Source organism: Canis aureus, chromosome 6, assembly GCF_053574225.1.
Source record: "Canis aureus isolate CA01 chromosome 6, VMU_Caureus_v.1.0, whole genome shotgun sequence".
NCBI lineage: Eukaryota > Metazoa > Chordata > Mammalia > Carnivora > Canidae > Canis > Canis aureus.
Window position 1 is genome coordinate 43,504,422 of NC_135616.1, and position 24,155 is coordinate 43,528,576.

At 38.1% G+C, this 24,155-nt stretch overlaps 1 protein-coding gene and 1 pseudogene across 7 annotated transcripts in view; both read left to right on the forward strand.

The window, feature by feature from the left end:
- The window catches only part of AHCTF1 (AT-hook containing transcription factor 1), a 77,750-nt gene that overhangs the window by 22,605 nt on the left and 30,990 nt on the right, over positions 1-24,155 (forward strand). For 6 of the 7 annotated variants that reach the window (XM_077901349.1, XM_077901352.1, XM_077901354.1 and 3 more), the window contains 14 exons: positions 876-992; positions 5,474-5,558; positions 7,170-7,320; positions 8,733-8,865; positions 8,947-9,128; positions 9,647-9,708; positions 10,535-10,663; positions 16,048-16,138; positions 17,342-17,431; positions 19,633-19,773; positions 20,417-20,521; positions 21,603-21,696; positions 23,293-23,416; positions 23,579-23,635. In XM_077901349.1, the coding sequence (XP_077757475.1) occupies positions 876-992; positions 5,474-5,558; positions 7,170-7,320; positions 8,733-8,865; positions 8,947-9,128; positions 9,647-9,708; positions 10,535-10,663; positions 16,048-16,138; positions 17,342-17,431; positions 19,633-19,773; positions 20,417-20,521; positions 21,603-21,696; positions 23,293-23,416; positions 23,579-23,635 (1,561 nt within the window). The remainder of the gene's footprint in view (positions 1-875; positions 993-5,473; positions 5,559-7,169; positions 7,321-8,732; positions 8,866-8,946; positions 9,129-9,646; positions 9,709-10,534; positions 10,664-16,047; positions 16,139-17,341; positions 17,432-19,632; positions 19,774-20,416; positions 20,522-21,602; positions 21,697-23,292; positions 23,417-23,578; positions 23,636-24,155) is intronic. The other variant, XM_077901350.1, reaches the window with a different exon arrangement.
- On the forward strand, positions 18,960-19,025 carry LOC144316639 (U4 spliceosomal RNA; annotated as a pseudogene).

The window sequence follows — 24,155 nt, forward strand, 5'->3', positions numbered from 1 at the left end:
GTGGGGGGCAGAGCTGCCAAGCAGACTCTATGCTGATGAGCGTGGTGCTTGATGGGATCAATCCCATGACCCTGAGGTCACAACCTGAGACAGAACCAAGGGTCAGACACTTAAACAGGTACACCCCCCAGGTGCCCCTGACACCTCTTAAATGAATATTTATGGTGTTAAAACTGCTGAGGGGGGCACCTGGCTGGCTTAGTCGGAAGAGTGTGACTCTTGATCTTGGGATCATGAGTTCGATCCCCACATGGGATGTGGAGATGACTTAAAAATACATTCTTTTTTAAACTTTATTTTATTTAAGTCATGAAGTTGGCAGTGCTATTACCTACTAGCTCCCTAGGGTAAGCCCACCTCAACTGTCTTTGCTTGAGAATCTTTCACCAGCTTTTGTCTTTGAATTGCTCCTACATGAATGCCTGGAGAACTTGGCTTCTACAGTCTTTCCCCAGCTCTGTCATTCTTGGCTAATTATGCTTTTTAAGTGGTTTATGGGAAATCTTCAGATTCTCACTTGTTGGGGTATCGTGATGGGGAAACTGACTACATGCAAGCAGCTGAGATTGAGGGTTGTGTCCATGTTCATCTCTTCTTGAGTACCTCTCACTGGAGCAATACACACTGGTGCACGCTCCCCTGACAGGAAGGTCTAGTTCCTATCTGCGTGCATGTGCGTGTTCATGGTTTTGGCCCTTCCGTGCTGTCTGTGTCCGTTGTCTTGCTGTCCTCTACCCTGTGTGTTCTGGAAGATAAGATGATCCTGTGAACGGTAGTTGCCCTAACCCAGATCCTCACATGAGAACCCTTTATTGGCTCTGCATGCAATTATAATTTAAAAGTAGGAACCGTTGTACTTTCTGTGCCTGTTACAGGTACTACACACAGCTGGAAGGTGGGAGAGTCCCCGTGTATGCAGTCACTTTTCAAGAACCTGAGAATGATCCTCGTAATTGCTGTTACCTATGGGCGGTTCAGTCAACACAAGATAGGTAAGCATGACACGTGTGGTTTTTAAAAATACTTGTCAAAGATGAGGCAGCAGTTAATTTCTTTTGGCAAGCTTTATGTATAGTGTCTCTTTTTGGATAATTCAGTGAATTAGTAAGTGGTAGTTGAAATGATTTTGAAAGTTAAAGGATTGTTTCTATGTGGTTGAGTAAATTCTGAGATATCAGTAAGAAATTGTGCTTGTTTGATGTGTTTGAATGCTATTTCCAATAGTAAGCCAGTACAGGTGGGTGGGCAGCCTTATTGCCTTAAGACAGTTTTTGTGGCCTTCTGTATTCTTTCACAAGAACATTCTTACACTTTTAAAAATCTCATTTCTCGTTTTCTCTTTGTTGAGTATGCCTCTCTCATTTTTATTTACCCTTACTCTGCTCCCTGGTCCTCCTGTTTGCCTTTTTTAGTATATTCCTTCATTAACTTGGTTAATTTTTCTCTGTCATAAGATCTAATTTTGTCCCAGTTAAAGCTAATGAGAAATCTTTCCTTTCAACTGATCAAACTAGTTAAGTTTGTTCAGTTAGAATAGTACGTTGATGTTCTGTTTTTCTTTCGTTTTGTTCTTTCTTGAATGATTAGGGAAACAGTTGATCTTGTGATATAAATGCTGTGGTGGTGGTGGTGGTGGTAATGCATGGTTCCTAGTACTTTCTCTCCCCAAGTCCAATCTGCCTTGGGCTCTAGGGACCTGAATCGTGATCAGTTTGGATTTTTGTGTTAGATGTCCCCACTTGGTTTGGTCTTGCCTTCCTCTGTAGTAAGTCAGGAAAAGAAGAATTGATTTGCCACTTTGAACTTTGTCAATCCTGGAAAAATATCAAAATGAAAATATGGAGACTGCTCTTGTGCTACCCCTCATTGAGTGAAACCCATTTCTGTTCATCTGAGTGTAGTGTGGGCAACAGTTGGAGGGATGTGCCCTGTGAGGGCTCTCAATGGTGGGGAATGCAAGGGGACTTTTATCTAAACAATTGTATTCTGTTTATTTTTCCTCCTAGAACTGTCTTCTTAGTATAAGTTCTATTAATTTTTTATTCTTTATGTGGGTTTTTGTATTTTATAACCTCTGAATTTCTCACACTAAACTCTGGAGTGTTTTTCTCTTATTTTGGAACTTGGTGAATAAGTCTGCATTCTTCATTCTTTTTTTTTTTTTTTTTTTTTTTACCATACCACTCTTGATTCTTTTAGTTATTATCTGTAAGTGGTGCCTACTCTGTTCTTACAATCATAAAGGTATCTGAATATTCTGTTTCTGACTTTCTTTTGTAAATTCTTGTGAACTGTATGCACTTCTCTTTGTCCTTTTTGAAATAGTTTTCAGAGCTGTCTACAGCACATTCTTGAACAGTGTGGGAGAGGGACTCTGACCCCCTTGTGCCATTAGAAATCCACATACAACTTTTGACCTCCCCCACCACACCCCCAAAATTTAGCTACTCATAGCCTACTGTTGACCAGAAGCCAAATGAATAAATATCAACAGCACATATTTTGTGTGTTAAATGTGTTATATACTATATTCTTAAAATAATGCCTAAGGTTTTGCTTAGTTTTTTTTTTTAAAGATTTTATTTATTTATTCATGAGAGACAGAGAGAGAGAGAGAGGCAGAGACATAGGCAGAGGGAGGAGCAGGCTCCACGCAGGGAGCCTGATGTGGGACTTGATCCTGGGACCCCAGGATCATGCCCTGGGCCAAAGGCAGGCACTAAATCACTGAGCCACCCAGGCGTCCCGGTTTTGCTTAATTTTTTGAGTATATCCATGCTGTGCGATTCATCTGCAGGTTTTTTCAAATTGTCACAAATCTCCCAAAAATTTCCCGTTGTATTTATTGAAAAAAAAAAAAAAAAAAACTGCATACAGATAGCCCCAACAGTTCAAGGGTCAACTGTATTTGCATTTGAAGCACAAATGAATCCCAGTCTAAACTATGGGCAGAATATACTGTTTCTGTTTCTCTTACAGTGATGCCCTGTGTTTACTTATCTTTATTATCCACAACACACCAAATAAGTAACCCAAGGGAACAATTCTGTAGTGACTTTTAAACCACTTCCTAGTATTCTGTATATCCTTTTAATAGGACAGGGTTAATTTAATTGATAAGTTGGATTATTTATTCCTGCATGATTTACTTTGCATTTGTTGGTATTATTGATGTGAAATATTTTTGAGAGGGGTATTTTTGTGCACTTCTAGTCTTTGATTTGGGCCCTTAAATTAGTAGATCATGGACCTCTTTGAGAATTTGATGAAGGCTGTGATATATATTGGTATATGTATGTAATGTGATTTTTTTTTTTTAAGATTTTATTTATTCATGAGAGACACAGGCAGAGGGAGAAGTGGGCTCCCTGTGCCTGATGTGGGACTCGATCCTAGGACCCTGGGATCATGCCCTGAGCTGAAGGCAGATGCTCAACCACTGAGCCACCCAGGTGTCCCATGTAATATGATTTAAAGCAGAGTTCCTGACATGTGGTCTGTGGGTAGACATAGAGCAGTCTGTAAGCTCCTGGATATTACATATAAGATTATTTACATTTGCTTATGTATATATGTGAACAATACAAAATAAAAATACATATGTACACATATACAAATAATATGTATACACATGTATAAATAATAGTCATAGACATATGCAAATAGTACTTACACACATAACTAATGCTTATACACATGTTGGTATGTATAAGTAGATGGCATTAGTATTATAAGTGGATGAAAATAATATGAAGTATAAGTCTCAATTAGAAAGACAGGTGATATGGTCCTTCCTTTTCTCCATCAGAATGATTATATAAACAGAATAAAAAAGGAAAACCAAAAGAATCACTTGTAAAGTGATTATACCATCACGGAATTACATGAGTATCGATTTTAAATTGTTGCCATGGTGCTCATCAATTAGAATAAAAGCCATGTTAATTTTGTAATCTGGAAAGGGGAATGAAAAAACTGTTGTTCCCTTTAATGTTGGTTGTATACAGTTTATCTTTAGTATTTGGTCTTTTAGAGATTATTTGTTTTTGTTTCATGTCCATATGTTTATTCATTCCACAAAATCATTAAGTGATTATATGTGCTAGTGACTGTTGTAGAAAATGTAGTGATGCATAACACCAATAAGTTTCTGTACTTCTAGATGTTATATTTCGGTGACTACATTTCATAAATATACTAGTGCATATATTTCATATAATTTCAAGTATTGATGTTAAATACAGAAAAATAAAACTGGGAGAGGAGATCTAGAATATGGTGTAGGGAACTGTTCTTTTAGATAGTATAGTTGGGGAGATTTGAAAGAAGTTGGGGCATGTCGGTAGGAGAGCCATGGAGGTAATCTGGGGAAAAGAATGCAAAAGCCTTAGAAAAATGTCTCAAGGCACACAGCAAGAAGAGTAGTAAAGGGTAGAATGTATATATAGGTCACAGATGAGGTCAGAAGAGTAGAACTAATTTATATAGGGAGGATAAAGTAAGTGTTTGAATTTGGTCTGGCTAGATCAGACCAATTAAATCAATTTCTGGTGATCGGGTTTAAGCATAAGTATTTTTTCAAAGCTCCTCTGGTGATTCTAATAATAAGCAAACAAGATAGAGAACCACCAGCCCAGAGTGAGAATAGAGAAGGGAGCTAGAAACCTTTCTGCACTTGAAGATAATTGATGGTGGAGAAGCCTCAGAGGGTAGAACAGCCAGCAGAGGACTAAGGGTAGTGTAGTGTAAGGAACATGAAGATTGTGTGACATCCTGGAGGCCAAGTAGAATATGTGTTTTAAGAAGGATCAGCCAAAAAGAATAAGAATTCAAATTCAGACAATATGGAAATCAGTGGTCTTAATACTTACTGCATACTGTACTTGAGCAGTGAAGAGTTGATTTGGTATCTTTGCCTTCTATTCATATTCTGGAGCCCTCATTCTGTGGTTCAGGGCAGCAACTTACTTCTTCATTTGAGGTAGAAGCCTAGCAAGGTGGAGGAAGAGACCAGGAAGAAGAAGCAAAGGACAGGCAGTCCTCTAAAGAGGGTTTTCTGTAGTTGCCATGGGATAATTCTGTTTATATCCTGTTGGCCAGAACGTGGGCCTGCTGCATCCATCTTAAAGGAAGCTGGGAAATGTTTCAGATAGCCATGTGCCTAACTAGAGCACACCTGTTAAAGATGGGGAGAAGGAATGTTGGGTAAACGCTTATGATCTCTGCCACAGAAGGGGTCACCTGAAATGTGCAAATAACATCAGCTTAAGTTAATTGGAATCTGTTACAGATAAAAATTAGTTATTGTTTCAGAGGAGTGCATTTTGTGAAAATGACCAAATAAAGGTAAGTTCTTCACATTGACCTTCAATTTGTCATGTGCGCTCAATATTGTCTACTGGACATAAAGAGATACTCAATGTGTTAAAAGGATCTTTAGTGTTTCTTCTCAGCTCGTTTCTGTTTCTTTCAGTGAAGGGGATGTTTTGAGTTTACATCTACTTCAGCTGGCCTTTGGTGATAGAAAGTGTTTGGCATCAGGGCAAGTCTTGTATGAGGTAAATGTACTGGGAATATGGGTTCATTATGACCATTTTTATCATTGTTTGCCTATTTTAGTCTTGAAGATAATAACATATTGAAAAGTTATTCTTCTATTCAAGTTAATGCTGTATTCACAGTGTAATGAAGAAAAGTGTTAGATTAGGGATCAGAAGACTAGCTGTTTTACCAAGGTAGCCCTCTTAACTCCCCCACCTATCATTTTCATCTGAAATGAAGGGATTGAGCAAGACTCATCTTGTGACCTAATTGATACTCAGGAAAAAGAGGTCCACTTTGTTGCTCTAATATATCAAGCAGTAAGCCATGGGGTGACTTTATAAACAGTTGTGGGGCACTTGGCTGGCTCAGTCGGTGGAGCATGCAACTCTTGATCTCAGGGTTGTGAGTTGGAGCCCCACGCTGGGTGTAGAGATTACTTAAAATCTTTTTTTGCTGTGTTTTTGAAAGAGAGAGTGCAAGTGAGGTAGGGAGCAGAGGGAGAGAGAGAATCTTTAGCAGGGTCCACATTTAGCATGGAGCCCAATGCAGGGCTCAATCTCACAATCCCAAGATCATGACCTGAGCTGAAATCAAGAGTCAGATGCTCAAGTGACTAAGCCACCCAGGCACCCCATTTAAAAATAAAAATCTAAAAAAAAAAAAAAATCTAAAAAAAAAAAAAAATAAAAATAAAAATCTTTATAAAAGTAAATACAATTTCTTAAATTAAAAAAAATGGTCTTTCCACTTCTAAAAAAGGATAAGTACATTAGCCTTTCAGGTGACTGTTTTTCTAGCTGAATTCTTCAAGAAAAAGTGGCATGCTGCTAATAGCCATGTTGCCCCTACATTTCTTTGTATAGAATAGGGTTTCTTAACCTAGTGTTTGAGGTTATGTGGATGGGCTTTAAAGAATCCATGAATTATATGTAACATTTTTATGATTATGCATTTTTCTGGGAAAAGTTTCATAGCTTTTGTTAGATTGTTTTTCCCCCTAAAGATGTATCTATTTGAGAGAGAGCACATGCATGTGCATGGTGGGTAGGAGGGGTAGGTAGAGGGAGAGAGAGAGAATCCTAAGCAGACTCTAAACTGAGCGTGGAACCCAAAGATGGTCTCGATTCCACAACCATGAAACCACGACCTGAACCAAAACCAAGACTCATGCACTCAACTGACTATGCCACGCAGGTGCCTCAGCTTTTGTTAGATTCTTAAAGAGATTGATGAGCAAAAAAAATTTACGAGCTGCTATTCTAGAGCAAGAATTTCACTGAGAACACAGGAAGAGGTTTGCTGGCCTGAGTATATTTGTACATAATTGTGATGGTTAGTCCAGTTTACACTCTAGCTGAAAATACATGAAGGTTTTCGTGTTTGATAACTGCCTTAGAAGGTTTGTTGGTTACTATTTTTAAGAGACTGAGTTTAGCCTTTTGTTTGTGTTTAAGCCATATAAAATTTCAGAGCCTTTTTCTGTGATTTGTTCTCTTTATTCTTTAAGTTTGTGTTTTCTTTGTATTGTATGAAAAATTTTTAAATTCAGAGAACATTCAATTTTTTAATGTCTTCTGGCTTAGAATTCTATTAAGATAGAGATTTGTGTACATTTTATGTTTCAGGGATTAGAGTACTGTGAAGAGAGATACACACTGGACCTCACAGGTGGCATGTTTCCTTTGAGGGGACAGACTAGTAATACCAAACTTTTGGGGTGCCAGAGTATAGAGAAATATCGATATCATGGCGACAGAGAGGAAGGTATGAATGAAGGTTGGTTAAAAGCAGTCTTATATGTCTTGTGGAATGCTTGATTTTAATATTTATCTTGATTTAAGATTTATGACAGATATTGCTTTTTAGCAATATTTCATACTCCTGGCAGTTAAAAAAATTGGAATACTGATTATAGAATTGCTTTAGGTCTGTATGAGATACTTGGTATTTCTTACTTTCCAGTTTGCTGTGCAGAACCCAAGTAGAGTAGATCAAAGGACCCTTAAATGAGGGACCATTGTATTTTTTTTGGGGGGGGGACCATTGTATTTTAATCCAGCTCTCTAAACATACAAGAATGGTCTCTAGTTTTGACTAGTATGAATAGTCAAAATAATGGTTCCTTGTGTATTTTTTGACACAAATGGCAAACATGACTTGGTTGTCTTTAGTTTTTCTCTTTCGTTTAGTATCCTCCCTTTTTCCTGCTAAACAACCCTTGCACAGTAAAAATGCCATAGATTTTGGAATCTAATGTAGCTTCAGATGTCAGCTCTGTCACTAGTTGTAACCCTTGACAAATTATTTAACATTTCTGAGCCTCCCTTTACCCACCTATGAGTGGAATAATACAGTTGTACTTTTTGCAAAGGGTGGCTGTGAGAAAGAAATATGGTCCTGGGGTAGGTTCATTCAGCTCTGGGCATGTTCCCTAGAGTAGAGTCCTGTTTGTGTGTGTTTAAATTGGGATTCACTCTCATGGGTAGCTCCTCCATCCTGGGTACATCCTCTGTGCCTCTCCTACGTCTGTGTTTGTGGTCCAGTCTTCACATCCAGCTAAAAGTGCCCAGAATACCACTCTTCAGACTCTACCTCTTATTCCCTACTCCTCTCTGCTTTTATGTTTTCCATTAGTTGTGTCTCAGATGTTTGCTTTTTTCTCTCTTGTTAATGCCTCTTACTTGTTGATGCCTCCTACTTGTTCTTGTCTTTCTGTTCCCCACAACCACTGTCCAGGTGCTTGTCTCTATCCCCTCACTCCCCTTCCCATAGAGTTGGAGCAGCCCTTCTCCACTAGAAAGCTGGGTGCCTCACAGCTTCCATTTTCGGTATTGACAATCTCTGGTACTGGCTGTGTGCCCTTGTTAGGAGAAGATGCAAATAATTGTCTGCTTTTCCCTCTAGTACCTCAAAGTTGCCAAAATATTAAACGAAAACAAACCAGGAATAACTTTGCTGGTTAGTACTTTTTAATGAAATCTTCTTGAAATGGAGAAACAGTAAAGATATAAGATATATCTTTACAAGATCTAAAGATACCACTTACAGAATGAGTGATAGAAATGTGCTTTGACATATCAAGTATGATTAAAACTTCATAATTTATGAGAAAATGTTGCTAAAATTTTATTTGAGATCATTTTACTTTGTGATTACTCAATGTATAAAAATTATATTCTTTCTTTTAGCTCTGTCTCCTGACACTAGTGTTTCAGTCTTTACCTGGCAGGTGAATATATATGGACAAGGAAAGCCCTCTATGTATTTAGGGCTTTTTGACATAAATCGTTGGTATCATGCACAAATGCCAGATTCATTAAGGTATGATTTCTCCCTCTCTTTTTTTGTATTTGTATGTGTGGCAGCTCAGTGATTTGATAATTTTGTAAAATTTTCTTTTAGATCAGGAGAGTATCTGCATAATTGCTCTTATTTTGCATTGTGGTCACTGGAGTCTGTTGTGAATAAGACTTACCCACATTACATCTTGGATGTACTAGTAAATGAGAGAAGCTTAAGTCGAGGAATCCCTCCTTCATATCCACCTCCTGAGCAGTTTTTTAACGCAAATATTTACAATTTTGGTATGTATTTCCTTAACATTACCTTTTGAGAAAAATAATACACACAAGGATGTCTGTGTGTAATATATATATATATATGTATAGTGTGTGTGTGTGCGTACATAAATGGGCAATACATAGTGTGTAGTATACGTGGGTGTGTGTATGCGTGTGTGTGTGTGTATATATATGTACGTATGTATGTATGTATATAGTTACCTGGTCATATCTCATTACCGTTAGTTAATACATGGGTATGCTTAGGAAATTAATTTGATATGTACATGAGAATTTTAATACTTGGATGTTTTATGAAAAAATTACCACTATTGATTTGCTAGAAAAGATAACTATTATTTATGTTGAAGTTTGGTATTTTATCAGGATAGAAATATCTGGAAAAATTATTTTAAAATTTATTGTATGTAATAATTTTGATATCTTGCCTAGTAGTCTCTTGTTAGGATAAATGTTGTTTTATTAATGTCATCTAAAATATAATATGTAAACAGATTTTTTTTTTTACATCTTTGTTTTAGATGCGACTTGTTTGTTAAACTCAGGAATTGTTCATGTAACTTGTAATGGCTTTCAAAAGGAGGTAGGTAACAACTATGTAGATAGAGTGTATCTTACTGAACTAAAGTCAGATTACAGATTTAAACTTTATTTAGTGTTAATTATATAAACTGTTGTTTCAGCTTAAATGGTAGCTTCTGCTAGGTTTGTGATATGAGCAACTAGTAGCATCAGTTACTGATGGCAACCTCCCAGAAGAAGTATTGGGGTTGTGTGGATGTTAGCTACTTGAACCTTAAGGAAAAGAGCAAAGTAGGTCAGTGCCTTAACAATATATATCCCTTTTTATTCTTACTCTTAATTCTCCTCTTTCATCTCAGGAAGTTTATGAATAAGTGGAGTAACTCAAAGAAGGTGCCTAGCACAGTGCCTGCCATGGAGTGGGTAATTTCGACTATAGATCGAAAAAGACTTTTCCAGGAATACACAAAGTGGCAGATTTCGAGGTTGATAATCTGCTAGATGTGCATGAATGCCATATCTATACTTCATATTAACTCTTTTACATTAGATCAGGAGGAATAAACTGCAGGGCTGTGTGTGGGGTGTGGGGGGTGTTCGTTCATTAAGATCTGTTGTCACTGAGTGTCAGCTTTAGAAGTGATAGGCTTACCCATCATAAAAACAAAGCCACCCAAAGTACCCTTATCAGTGATTTATTCATAACTAGCATGTATTGGTTTAGCTCAACCCATAAACCTTTTTCCTTGCAAGAAGTGAGAGTCTTTTACAATTTCCAATCAGTATCAAAATATTAAGTATAAAGTAGAGTGATGAGTTTATTAACTTCTTAAATTTGATTATTTCAGATTGTGTGTTGATTGGTATTTATTCATCAATTTTCACAGACATTGAGGTTTTTGAAGAAGTCAGGAGCATCTCTGAGTGAATTCATACCTGATGGCTATAATCGGTGTCTTATGGCTGGCCTTCTGTCACCAAGACTTAATGATACTCACCCATCCAGTTTAAGTCAGGTGAGATGATGTCGAATGCTCTTGTTCCTTCTGAGTCACATTATTAGCTTTCTATCATAATTAAAATCTGCTAGATAATTTCTGCAAAAGTAGATTAAGTAGTGTAATGCTCACTCTGTGTGATCAGTAGCTATGGTCTTATGTTTGGCTTAAAATACGTAATCCCAGGACTCGGTAGGCCATAACTTGGCACCAGATTCACTTAGCTGTACAGAAGGCCATAGGACAGGAGGCCCATCATGGCAGCCTCAGGCACGTCATGAATAGAAGTTGTTATAAGAGGCCGGGAGCCATTTTCCAGCTCCTGTGAGAACTGCACAGGTGCAAGGGAACAAGACCACATGAGTGAAAATCGTCTTGGATTTACTAGTAAATCTCATGGTATAGAACAAAAGTATGTGATCACTGGGAGCTTGTTCTTGGTTTTTATCATTGGAGTATTGAGTCAGAAATTCAGGAGTAGAGCCCAGCACTCAGTGTTTTAAGAAGCCTTTGATGTGGGGGCACCATGGCGCAGTTAGTTAAGCGTCCAACTCTTGATTTTGGCTCAGGTCATGATCTCAGGGTCCTGGGATCAAGCCCTGCCTGGGCTCCTTGCTCAGTGGGGAATCTACTTCTCTCCCTCTGTCCCTCCCCCTGCTCGCTGGCACTGTCTTGGTCTCTCTCAAATAAATAAATATCTTTTTAAAAAGAAATGCCTGGGTGGCTCAATGATTGAGCGTCTGCCTTTGGTTCAGGGTGAGACCCTCAGGTGCCAGGATTGAGTCCCACATTGGGCTCCCGATAAGGAGCCTGTTTCTCCTCCTTTAAGATTTTATTTATTTACCCATGAGAGACAGAGAGAGGCAGAGATATAGGCAGAGGGAGAAGCAGGGTGCCTAAGGCGAGCCCAAATGGGACTCGATCCCAGGACTGCAGGACCATGCCCTGGGTCAAAGGCAGATGCTCAATTGCTGAGCCACCCAGGCGCCCTCTTGATGTGATTCTGATGCAGTGTTTTGAGAATCACTGCTTTATTTGAATCCAGTATCTTCTGAAAGCCTGTGAGAAGGTTCCAAGTTTCTGTAAAATGAGGGTATGTGAGTGGCTATTTTGTAGACTGTCTACCTGTTGCCTGCTTCCAGCCCTATGTCTGACCACCCTTGCCCCCAATTTCTCTGTGTGTGGTCTCTCCAATAACTTAGGCTGAGAGCTACCCCAACTCTGTTCTCACACCACTCCCCTCTGTGAGGACCTGAGGACACAGTTTCCGTCACATCGCTGGGTCCATCACCTTTCCTTATTACTACTGTAATTCCTTATTACTACTGTTCACAGATTTGGGTGACCTGTCTTGCCCCATGGTGTCTTCCTCTTTTCTTTGCCCTCGATTGATACCTTCCTCTGCTCTTTTAACAATCATTCATTGGGATCTGGTGATGATACAGAGGCAGAAAGTAAATGGCTGTGTTCCATCGTTATCCATAGATAGCAAGATTTTTTTTTCAGAAAGGCTACAGCAGTTTGAGGTTTCTTTATTTCATCATGAGTTGTATGGTCTTTTTAACCCATCTACCAGGTGAGAGTTACAGAAGAATTGCTAGTATGTTGTGCAGAAGAGATATATTTGTTCTTTCTGTCTAATGGCCCAAGAATACGTTGAGGGTTGTTGTTGATAAAACAGCACAATCCAACTATGAGGCTGCTGATTTCCAGCCATACACATTCAGGCTAGTAGGTGTCCATTTCCCTGCCCTCAAGAAGACAAGTAGAAAAAGCACGAGACTCAAGATAGCTTTATGCAGCTCTGACTTGGGTTCATTAAAAGACCTTAGGTAACTCTGGCACTGGTGGCCCTACTGTCCTTCTGTCAGGGACTGGACTGCCTTTCCCTGCCTGGTGCTCCAGCTGGGTGATGGCAGAGGACTTACTGTTCATGGTCTTCAGGGACTTGGGCACTTGAAGTGCTCCATTTAACTTTCTCGTTTTAGGGAACTTACTGATACAGATTTTTTTTTTCTAATTACATATTGGCAAGTTTAGTTAAAGCAATAATATCTTAAAAATTTGAAATGAGAAAAAAATTACTTATAGTTCAGCCATGTGAATAAAACAGCATTTCATGTTTTCTGTGATTAAATCTGGTGTTCCAGTGCATTTTGGGTTTTTTTCCAATTATGTATAAATAATACATGAATAATTTGAATTTAGAAAATTGGCTAAAGTGTGTGGAGGCATGAAACTGTTGATATTTTGTTGACCATTCTTCATTGTATCTTTTTTTTTTTTTTTAACTTCATTCCTAGAACAGACCAAATTAACTATATTTTTTAGAGATGCACATGTAGAGGTAAAGCAAAAAAGAAAAGCAAGAAAATGATGGCTTCAGAAGGCAGGGGAGAGATTGTGGTTGTCACGGTGGACGGGAGGGTTGGGTGGCAGCAGACACAGGGCTTCCACGTTACTGCCAAATACTCTGAATCTAAACCTGAGTGGTAGTCTTGTCAGTGTCCACTTTGTAATCATTTGTTAGTTTAAATATATAGTGCATGGGTTTTATGTCTACTTTTCTTTCATGCATCTCTTTATCCCTTCTTCATGTACACAAAAAGGAAGATATAAGTGCAATTTATATTTTTATTGGCTGGTCAGTATTCTGTTAATTTCATATTTTAGGTCTTACCCTTTTTTTACTGGGTTGGCTATGGAAATCTATGATACATATTTATCATCTTTGTTGTCAGTCTTCTAGATATCCCCCTACTGTTTTCCTTGTGATTTGTTTTATGGTATCTTTTGCTACATATAAGTTGATATTTTTGTAGTCAAATATATATATAAATATATATATTTATAGCTCTGGCTTAAAAATCTAACCCTGGGGCACCTTTGGCTTAGGGCATGATCCCAGGGTCCTGGGATGGAGTTCCACATCCCTCCCTGTAGGGAGCCTGCTCCTCCCTCTGCCTATGTCTCTGCCTGTTTCTCATGAATAAATAAATAAAATCTTAAAAAAAAAAGTAAGATTTAAATGTTTCTTTAACATTTAAGGCTTCAGTTTATCTTTGTGTGTCGCATCAAAGGTTGATTGTTCTTTCTCCCAGATGATGAAGAGTCCAGCTGTGCTATACATACACTTATAGCTTAGAATGCAGAATATCCTTTTCTCCTTCTACTGACTGACATACCACATTTATTTAATTTCCTGTGTCTGTCTGTACCGCGTTGTTTCTGGGTTTTTATTTCATCCCTTTAATCTCATCTAATTCTATGCCATTTTAAGATACTGCTTTAATATTTGCTAATATGGCCCCTTTTTTTCCGTAGTTTTCAATTTATAGGCATTTATTCTTTTGTATTAATTATAAGATGATTTTATCCAGCACTCCCATTGGAACTCTTTTTTTTTTTTTAAGATTTTATTTATTTATTCATGAGAGACACAGAGAGAGAGAGAGAAAGAGGCAGAGAGACACACAGGCAGAGGGAGAAGTAGGCTCCATGCAGGGAGTCTGACATGGGACTCAATCCCGGGACTCAGGATCACGCCCTGGGCTGAAGGTGGCACTAAACCACTGAGCCACCTGGGCTGCCCGAAACTCTCTTTGGAAAAGTGTTATATTCACATTGATTTTGGAGAGCATTGATATTTTTATCATCATTTTGTCCAAGTGTAAATGTTATATGTTCCCATTTATTCAGGGTTGGTTTTCTATCAGCAAGAGTTTATAGTTCTAACAAATCTCATTCTGATTTTTATCCCTAAATGTTCCATAGTTTTGCTCTTTTTAGTAGAACATTTTTCATGTATTCATTTCTGGATGGTTATTGCCAGTACAAAAAAATGCAATTGATTTTTGTATATTCACTTAATATATATTTAACCACATTAGAATTTCTTAGATTTTCAAGATGTGCAATCATCAGCAAATACAGGCTTCTATTTTCTTTTTCCATTTTTTGTCATCTTCTCACAGCATTTGGTAGAACCTCTTCAAACTGTGTAAAGATAATGGTACCAGCAGACATTCTTATTTTGTCCCTGATGTCAATGTAAATTGCTTTACTGGAGTCCAATTTGGGGTCATGCCTTTCTTCATTTTAGGGGAACCTTTATCATATTGTAGCCCCTCTATTCCTGTTTGACTCCTCTTTTTTCATTTAAAAAAGTTTGAATTAAAATAAAATAAAATAAAGTTTGCTACTTGAATGAATGGAATTCAGATTTCTTGGATATTCAGTGTGATTTGTAATGATTTTAAGTAACAGACTAAGACACAGCTATATCTTATAGTCACTTGCTTAAAATGTGTAATTCCATAGTTTTTAATAAATCTCTGGGGGATGCCTGGGTGGCTCAGCAGTTAAGCGTCTGCCTTCAGCTTGGAGCATGAGCCTGGAGTCCCGGGATTGAGTCCCACGTTGGGCTCCCTACATGGAGCCTGCTTCTCCCTCTGCCTGTGTTTCTGCCTCTCTCTTTGTCTCTCTCATAAATAAATAAAGAAAATCATTAAAAATAATAATAATAATCCATGGAATTGTACACCTATCCCTACATTCAGTTTTAGAACACTTATTGCCCCCACAAAACCCCCATATTCTTTCCTCCCTCCTCCTCACCCCTGGCTTTTGATAACCATTCATCTGTTTTCTGTCTTCATAGTCCTCCTTGTTATTTATACGAATTCATCTGTGTTGTAGCATGTGTCAGCCCTTTGTCTTGTTTAACGTCTGTGTCCTGTAATGTCTGTAAGGAATGTACGTACTGCAGTTCATTTATTCGTTCTTTAGTTGATGGGCATTTGACTTGTTTCCAGTTTGGGACTATGATGAATAATGTTGCTTCATGAACAGTTTTGGTGTGGGCACGTGTTTTCATTTCTCTTGAGTGTGGAGTTGCTGGGTCATGAGGTGATGCAGTATTAAAGGCAGTTTACCAAAGTGGCTTTACCATCTTGCATCCCTACCATCGGTGTATGGAGATTCCAGGTATTCTGTATTACCACCAATAATTGTTGCTGTCTGGCTTTTTGTATATAGCCACCTAGTGAGTCATGATTTTATAAGCCTTTAAATGTAGGTGTTCTTTTTTTTTTTTTTTTTTAAGATTTATTTATTTTAGAGAGCATGCATGCAGGGGGGCAGGAGGCAGGGGAAGAAGGGAGAGAGAAAATCTCTAGCAGTCTCCCCAGCTGAGCATGGAGCCCAAAGTGCGGCTCAATCCCAAGATCCAGAGATCATGACCTGAGATGAAACCAAGTATCAGATGCTTAACCAACTGAGCCACCCAGGTGCCCCTAAACGTTTGTATTCTTACAGAACTTGCTATCTTTGAGTCTGTAATCAGATATCCTTTATCTTCATTTCTTACTATTTTTTCCCCCTTTTTTTAATGTATGATTCAGGAAGAACAGTTAGAAGCTATATTGTCAGCAGCGATCCACACAAGTTGCCTGGGACTTTTGACTGGATGTATCAAAAAGTGGACAAAAGAAGGTAAGATGCTAGTTTGTTTTTTTTAAAAGATTTTATTTATTATTCATGAAAGACACGCAGAGAGAGGCAGAGACACAAGCAGAGAGAGAAGCAGGGTTCATGCAGGGAGCATGTAGGACTCCATCCGGGAACCGTGGGATCACACCCTGGGCCAAAGGCAGGCACTTAACCACTGAGCACCCCCAGGCGTCCCAAGATGATAATTTTTAACAAAAAAGTACTTTTGTATTTAAAATTTTCTAAATTATTAATTCCTTTGGAGAGTTTAGTTAAACTTTGAGATAATTATAGTCATCTTGCTATTTTAAGACGTTATGTAGAGGGATCCTATATACCCTTTTATCACCCTCCCCCTGCAGATCTGGTAAGCCTCTGGTACAATGTCTCAGGACCCCCACATTGTCCCCCACACCTGCCTCCCCCCACCGCTAAGCCCCAGGAGCTACCAGTCTGTTCTATACTTCTGTAATTTTGTCATTTCCAAAATGTTCAAAAATGAATTTATATAGTAGATATATAACTTTTGGGCTTGACTCTTGAGCAAAATTCTCTGGAATTCATCCCCATTGTTGTGTATCCTCTTTAAAAACACTCTACACACATTTTTGCTGAGTCATTTGAGAATAAGTTGAGGACATCACGTTCCTTGACTTGTATTTCAGTTTTTTTCCCAAGAACAAGAGCATTCATTACAAAACCACTTTGTACTTAAAAAAAAAACAGGAAAACCTTGATACATGCTATTATCTGATCTCCAGATCTGATTGGAATCTTACTAATCATGCCAGTAAGGTCCTCAGTAGCATTTATAGGGATAGGGAGTCCAGAATGTAACCCACAATATGCTTTACATTTAGTGTTTATGTTCTTTTAATCTCTCTTACTCTGATGCAATTCCTAGGCTTTTTATCTTTCAAGAAATTGGCATGTTTAAAGAATATAAGCCTATAATTTTCCAGCCTTTCAATGTGTTTGTTAATTTTTCCTCATAATTAGATGGAGATTTTACATTTTTCACAGCCGCACTACATGAAGTGATGTTCTCCTTGCTGTATCTCTTGGGCTTGGTACCAGTTTGTGTCTCTTGTCAGTGTTGATGATGGCATTGCTCAGTGTGGTCTCTGTCAGGTTTCCCCACTGGAGTTACTAATTTTTTTGTTTGTAATTATTCTCCCTCCCCCCCCATTGATATTTACAAATAAGAGCAACCAAATTCTGCTGCTAATCTGCGTTTTGTTCTTGAATGGACATGGAATAAAGTGGTTTTTACAAAAGAGGAATTTGACAGACTATGTAAGTATTACATTAAAAAATTAACCTTGGTTTATGTTTTAAGTACATGACGATAATAACTTACTCACTTTGGAACTTGTAAACCATTTTTTTTTTAAGGATTTTATTTATTTGAGAAAGAGAGAGTTAGCACAAGCAAGAGGAGTAGCAGAGGCAGAGGGAGAAGCAGCCTCCCCACCAGGCAGGGAGCCCCACACAGGACTCAATCCCAGGACCCTGGGATCATGACCCAAGCAGAAGGCAGACATCTACCCAAGCTCCTGAAAACCATTTCTTTTAAAGATTTTATTTTTAAGTAATTTCTATACCCAGTGTTGGGCTCAAACTTATAATCTCAAGATCAGGAGTCCCAAGCTCTACCACTGAGCCAATCAGGCACCCTGACAAATTTATTTTTTTGAGCAAGATTTTGCAACAGATTGTTAAACTGGCAACATGTTAGTATGTCTGCAATACTGAGTTTCAGAGTTAGACCTTATCTTTGATCTTAGTAGATGAATTTATGAAGGATGCTGAAGATAGAGTTAGGAGAATGTGCCAGGTAACCTCAGAAGCTCCTCTGCTTACTCACTTTCTACTTAAAATATTTATGACTATAAAACAACTGAATAGGGCAAAAAAAACCTCCATCTTCTAACAGATGTCATCAGTCATTTGAAGTAATCTTTCTTCTTGACAGTCTTACTCGTCTGTCATACACTTTGAGTTTTGAGGTGTCCTATAAATATCAAAAACCCATTTTGTGCAAAAATGATGTTCAGGGTATATGATTGCCCTGTACATAAAAGTAAGATTTAAGTTCATTTAGAAGTATTTGTTTTTGCTATTTCTATCACGTGTCAATGATGAATGAGTAAGTGTACTGTATAAATAAGTTACTCATAGTAGAGAATCTGCTGCCGTGTTACTAGGAAGACATGGGGTTCTATGGTATTTTAGGCCATATTTATGAAACTTTTAAACATGAAATAATTTTAAGTATTTCAGTAATCGGTTAAAGTAAGGAACAAACACCTGGTATTTCAGAGTCAGGGTTAAAAAAATGTATTTTTTTTTAGAGGAAAATGTCTTTAGGACTGGTTATGTAATTCATGTAAAAAAATTCAGATCCATTCATAAATTATATGCCTTTGTTATACTTTGAGCATAATGTGTGGTACTTCAGGTTTGAACCTGGTAACTCAGCCATTACTGCTGCCTTGAGCTTCATTACTGGTTAATGGAGTTTTTTTGTTTTTAATTATTAATTCATTCATGAGAGACATCGAGAGAGGCAGAGATATAGGCAGAGGGAGAAGCAGGTTCCTCAAGGGGAGCCTGATGCGAGACTTGAACCCAGGAACCCGGGATCATGCCCCGAGCTGAAGGCAGACGCTCAACCGCTGAGCCACCCAGGTGTCCCAAATGGAGTTTTTTTTTTTTTTTAAATCTAAATATAATTAAAATACAAAGTGTAGCATATTAAATGTATTGGAAGAAAAAAATAAATGTATTGGAAGTAAAGGAAATCATTTGATTTGAAGAAGGAAGCTTTGCACAGTGGCAGTATCGTAGCCAATGAGGTTTATCCGAGGCGTGATTATTGCTAATTGATTTGAGGAAGGATTTCTAATTAACATCTGTTTTCTGGTTTCCAATTACCCATTAAATATTAATGTAATTAAATCTTACCTAAAAGATGTAGCCAGTAGCAACTAAAATACCCATTTTTTTCCCAAAAAATGAATTTGTAAACTCATTGTTGAGTTTAAAATGAAAGGATAATCAAGTCTACAATGACTTGTAACAAGCATGCGATTTTATTTTAATAAGTCTTTGAGTCTTAATCACTTTTGAAGACTGGAGGTGGAAAAAGTGCTTATAAAATCATCACAAAAACATCATGGGACATAAAAGATCTGATATGAAAGATTTCTTCGAGGGAGAAGCATTTAATGATTAGAACTAATTTCTAGTCAATCTCCCGTTGACTCTCCATCCCCTTCTTCTGATCCCATTGTTCATTCTGTGTCTTAAAAAACTAGGAATTTGTATTTGTCTCTTCTGGGTTTCTTGAGATCATTTGCCATTTCAACCTTGTTTTTGTAAATCTAATGTGTAGTCTAATTCTGTAATTAATAGGAGTTTGAGAAATCTTGTTTGTGATTTTAAGTAACTCAGATGTATTGTGTCAGAACCAATCTTGTATTTTATCCCACAAGGTACACCACTATTTGATGGTTCGTGTCGATTCATAGACCCACAGACCATACAGTCTCTCCAACAGTGCCACCTGCTTCTCAGCAACCTTAATTCCGTCTTAAACTGTTTTACCACAGAGGCCCAAGAGATCACCGAGAGAGGTGTGCTGTTTATCTTACATGAATGAGTTAATTTAGATTTTACTCCAAGAAAGAATAGATGTCTTAGATGCATCATTGTGCAAAGTGCAAAGAGGCCTTTTTAATTTATTTTTACTTACTTATTTTTAAATGGAAACCACAGAACATTATTAGATGTGCCATGAGCCCATGCTTATACAAGTTGGGAAATTTGACGGTTAAACTTCCTGTTAAGGTAGCGTGTGTGAACTTCCAGTAGAGTTTTGAATTCTTATATATAAATTTTTATTCACAGAAATCCTTGTAAATGTTTGTCTCTGTTTTGCCATTTAACCAAGATTGCTAATTTTACTTAAAAGCCTGGTTTGAACAACCTACATTGTTATTACTGTACTAGTTTACATTAATGTCTACATTTGACTTCTGAAACTAGGTAAATGGAAATGTAGCTAAGGTGGAAGCAGGTTCACCTTAATTGCCTAGTCATTAAGTTACTTAGTTCAGCATTTTGGAGGTTATTTTTTCAAGCTAAGTGTGTTTAAAAACCCATGTATGCTATTAAAGGTCACCAGATAATTCGTTTTTGAGAACTGTCCAGTGTCTTGATTTGTCGTTTGTGGCTGATAAATTGAACATTACACAACTGGTGTTCCACTCTTCACAGGTCTCATGGACTTACACAAAAAGTGCCTGGTTACCCGGCTCATCTGCCAGTACACGCAAGTGGTGCTTTGGTTCTGTCATTCTGGGCTTTTACCAGAGGGCTTAGGTAAAACATTTATTGAATCTGTAGATGCTAATGGAAACGTTCTTTAGTCTCTATCATTTGGTTGTTGTACTTTTCAGATTTCCTTTCTTCTGCCACCTCTCTTACATTTTCTTCTAGTCTTAGTTTGTATCTCAAGTGCCTTGCCCCATGCTTGATAAACAGGCTTTCCATACATGTTTATTGTGCCAAATGACATGAAAGAATATTTGACAAAACGTAGCTTCTAAAAAAGGGCTCAGTGATATCATCAGCTATAATTTAGATCCATTCAACTGTGGGTTTTATACTCTGATCTTTTTCTCCTTAAGTGTTCTCTTAATATGCTTATTGATCAAGATGATTTGCCATCAAGCAATATAATTTCATCTGTTCTCTTTCATCTAATAATTCATGCCAATACCAAGAATCAGAGAATTTGACTTTTGCTGTGTTTGTTTAGAACACATTTTTTTTTTTTTTTTTTTTTTTATGATTTTACTTATTAGCATGAGCAGGGAAGGGGTGGGGACGGCCAGAGGCAGAGGGAGAAGGAGAAGCAGTCTCTCCCCTGAGCAGGGAGCCAGATGTGAGGCTCAATTCTAGGACCCTGAGATCATGAATGGGCCAAAGACAGATGCTTCACCCACTTAGCCCCCCAGGCACCCCTGTTTAGACTTCTCAAGCCTCTAACTTCTTACATTTCCAGGGCACATGTTAGATTCTATTTAGAAGTGCTTCTGTCCCTGTTGATCTTATTCTTTCATTATTTTCTTTGGTTTTTACTTAAATAGTAAATACTGCTTGCTTTTAGATTATCATTTGAAATTAAGGGAATGATTAAGGATTAGGGGAGTGGAATCATTTCTGCAATAGATTCTCCAGAATTTTAAGCCAGCATCCTTGTTTTTTTATGGACCGTCATGAGAGACTTTTTTCATTTATGTATCTGTTAATAAAGGGCCGTATATTACTTAAATTTGGGAAGCCTGCAGACTAAACATCGTGCAATTATAGTAAAATATTAATGTGGGTAACTTTAGATATTGTTGGGATATTTTAGAAATATTACTGACTTTTTTCCCAACTCTTAAAAAAAATCTAGATGATGCTGTGCAGTTGTCCAGGTTGTACTACAACTACCCTGTAATTCAGAACTACTACACCAGTCGTCGACAGAAGTGTGAGCGTCTAGCAAGGTACCTTCCAGAACTTTCTAAAACCTATAGAAGTTGCTTTTGTAAGAAGTGATTGCTTTATCAGAACAGAATTCATCATGCTACAGAAAGAAAAAAATGTGTGGAATTCTTAAGTGACAGAATTTGTTACCAGCATTATTTTAATTGTAATGTTTGCCTCTTTGCTTTGACCTAATGGTTATACCTTTATTTGATAACTTGAGTATGGCTACTCAGTATTTCCTAATTAAAGTAGTTACCACAATTGATTAGAGGAGATTCTATCACTTAAGCAAGTATTTTTCCGAGGATTCTTACTCTGAAAAGAACTAATAGCTCCAGTACATCAAAAACCATGAAGCATACCACCAGTTAGGCATTTTACATTCTTTATGTTAACAGTTGCATTTCAGTGCTTCAACCACTGTTTTCTTTGACTTATTTTGTTTCTCTTTTTTAAAGTATATGAGTATCAGCCTCATTGGTTCCTTTGGAATAAAGAAGCAGAAGTAATAGAAGAAAGAGCAGGGTTCTGTCTCTGGAATTAGATAGCCTTCTTCCTCAAGTGGGAGTGATACTTGTAGAATTGCAATGTTGAGAGCAGTGGTTCACGAATGCGGAAACCAGGAGTGTTGTCAGAATCACCCAGAAATCAGTACTTAAAAGGCTGTGCTAGGTATAATTTGGTGTGTGGCAAGTTTGGTGCTTTAGAAGAAATAATCTTGGAGACAGAGCACCGATTTGAGAAATTTATGAGACATTATTTTTACAGATTTTCTTTATTTGAAAGGGAAAATGTATGCAAGTTGGGGGGAGGGCAGAGGGAAGAAGAGAGACTCTCAAGCAAACCCCCAGCTGAACATGGAGCCTGACAGGGGGCTTGATCTCACAACCCTGAGATCATGACCTGAGCCAAAATCAAGAGTTGGACCCTTAACTGACTGAGCCATCCAGGCAGGTGCCCCTATTAGGCATATTTTAAAATTCTAGATCTGTTAGTTCCTGAGTGTGTGTCTCTGAATGGGTTTGCTATGCTTTCTAATCCTGCTTGTCACATAAGTTGCACAGTCAGTATAAAGAAAGATTAAGTAGTGGATGCAGTGCTTGACTTGCCCAGGAAGCATAGGAAGTAGGAACTGCTGCCACCCTGGTTGTTATTAGATGAGGAGGCAGGGACAGTATCTGCCGACCACCTTGTGGGCACTCAGTGATAAATTTTTTGAAGGAATCACTAGGCTCAGAAGATTCTCAAGTAGTAAAATGGAAATCATAGCCCTTTGACTTTGAACTGCAGCATGTTTATGCTCAACCAGCTGCCATGCTCTTGTGCAGTTTGCTGTGGATGGTAAAACTTAGCATAGTCTTGGGCATCTGGCAGCAGGATCATGCTGTCCCCGGGACCTGACCTTTGCTCATGGGTTTATTGATGACCAAGCCTGAGGCCTTAGCAGGGTTCATCTGATTCTTAGTGACTGGACTTCATGTGATACTAAATGGGTTCCTGTTCTCAATTCTCTTCTTTTGATTGTGGGGATCGCTGAGGGTTTACTGCTTATCGTTCTGATAGTAGGAATTGACACAAATATTGAATAATCCTAAATGTTGCCCTTTTTGCAGAGGGAAGTGGAACCCGGATTGCTTGATGATTGACGAAATGGTCTCTCAGTTAGGAGATGGTGTAGAGAGGTTGTGGAAGCGGGATGAAGGCGGCACGGGAAAGTACCCTCCCTCTAGTCTGCATGTACGTTCTCCACAACACGGGCCCACGTGAGGACCACAGGGCTGCCCAGGGGCCGCGGGGGATGTGCTTAGCTACATTTTTCACACCTGGCACTAGGCCTGGGAAAAACAGTGTTAGTGAATTAATATATAAAACACACTGAATTTTTTATCCCTTGTATAGGCACTGCTTGACATATATCTACTGGACGACGTTACTGAAACAAGCAAACATGCTGTTGTATCCTTTAAAACACTGTCGAATGATTCATGTATTACCCAAATCAAAATTTGAGAATAGTAGGAACCTTGCACATCTAGTCTAATCTTAGTTTCACATTTGCAATTTTTTTAAAGGAATGTTAACCCAGGGTCTGTTGGTTGGGTTTAGATGGTCTATGGCAGACCTGAAACTGTGCACCAAAGTTACCAACAGTGGCTCTGAAACATTGCTGGCCAAATGATCTTTCTTAATGAGGTTAACTTACGTGTTCCCTGCAAATACACGATAAGTTAGCTTAATGTTCCCTTTCTCATTGAGTCTGAGCCCAGTGGTCTTTGCGGTATTTTTGTACTGATGTCTGTTTCTTAATGTAAAAATGTGTCATATCTGTCATTCGTAATTTATAAGACAATACATTATGTGTTTGCTTAAGCTGCTGGGTTCTGTGTACCTGGAGTTTTGTCTGTAGCTCTCTCTTTAGTTTGCTAGTAAGTTACTGACTTGAGGAATGAAGAAAGTGGACTTTAGTTCATGTCCT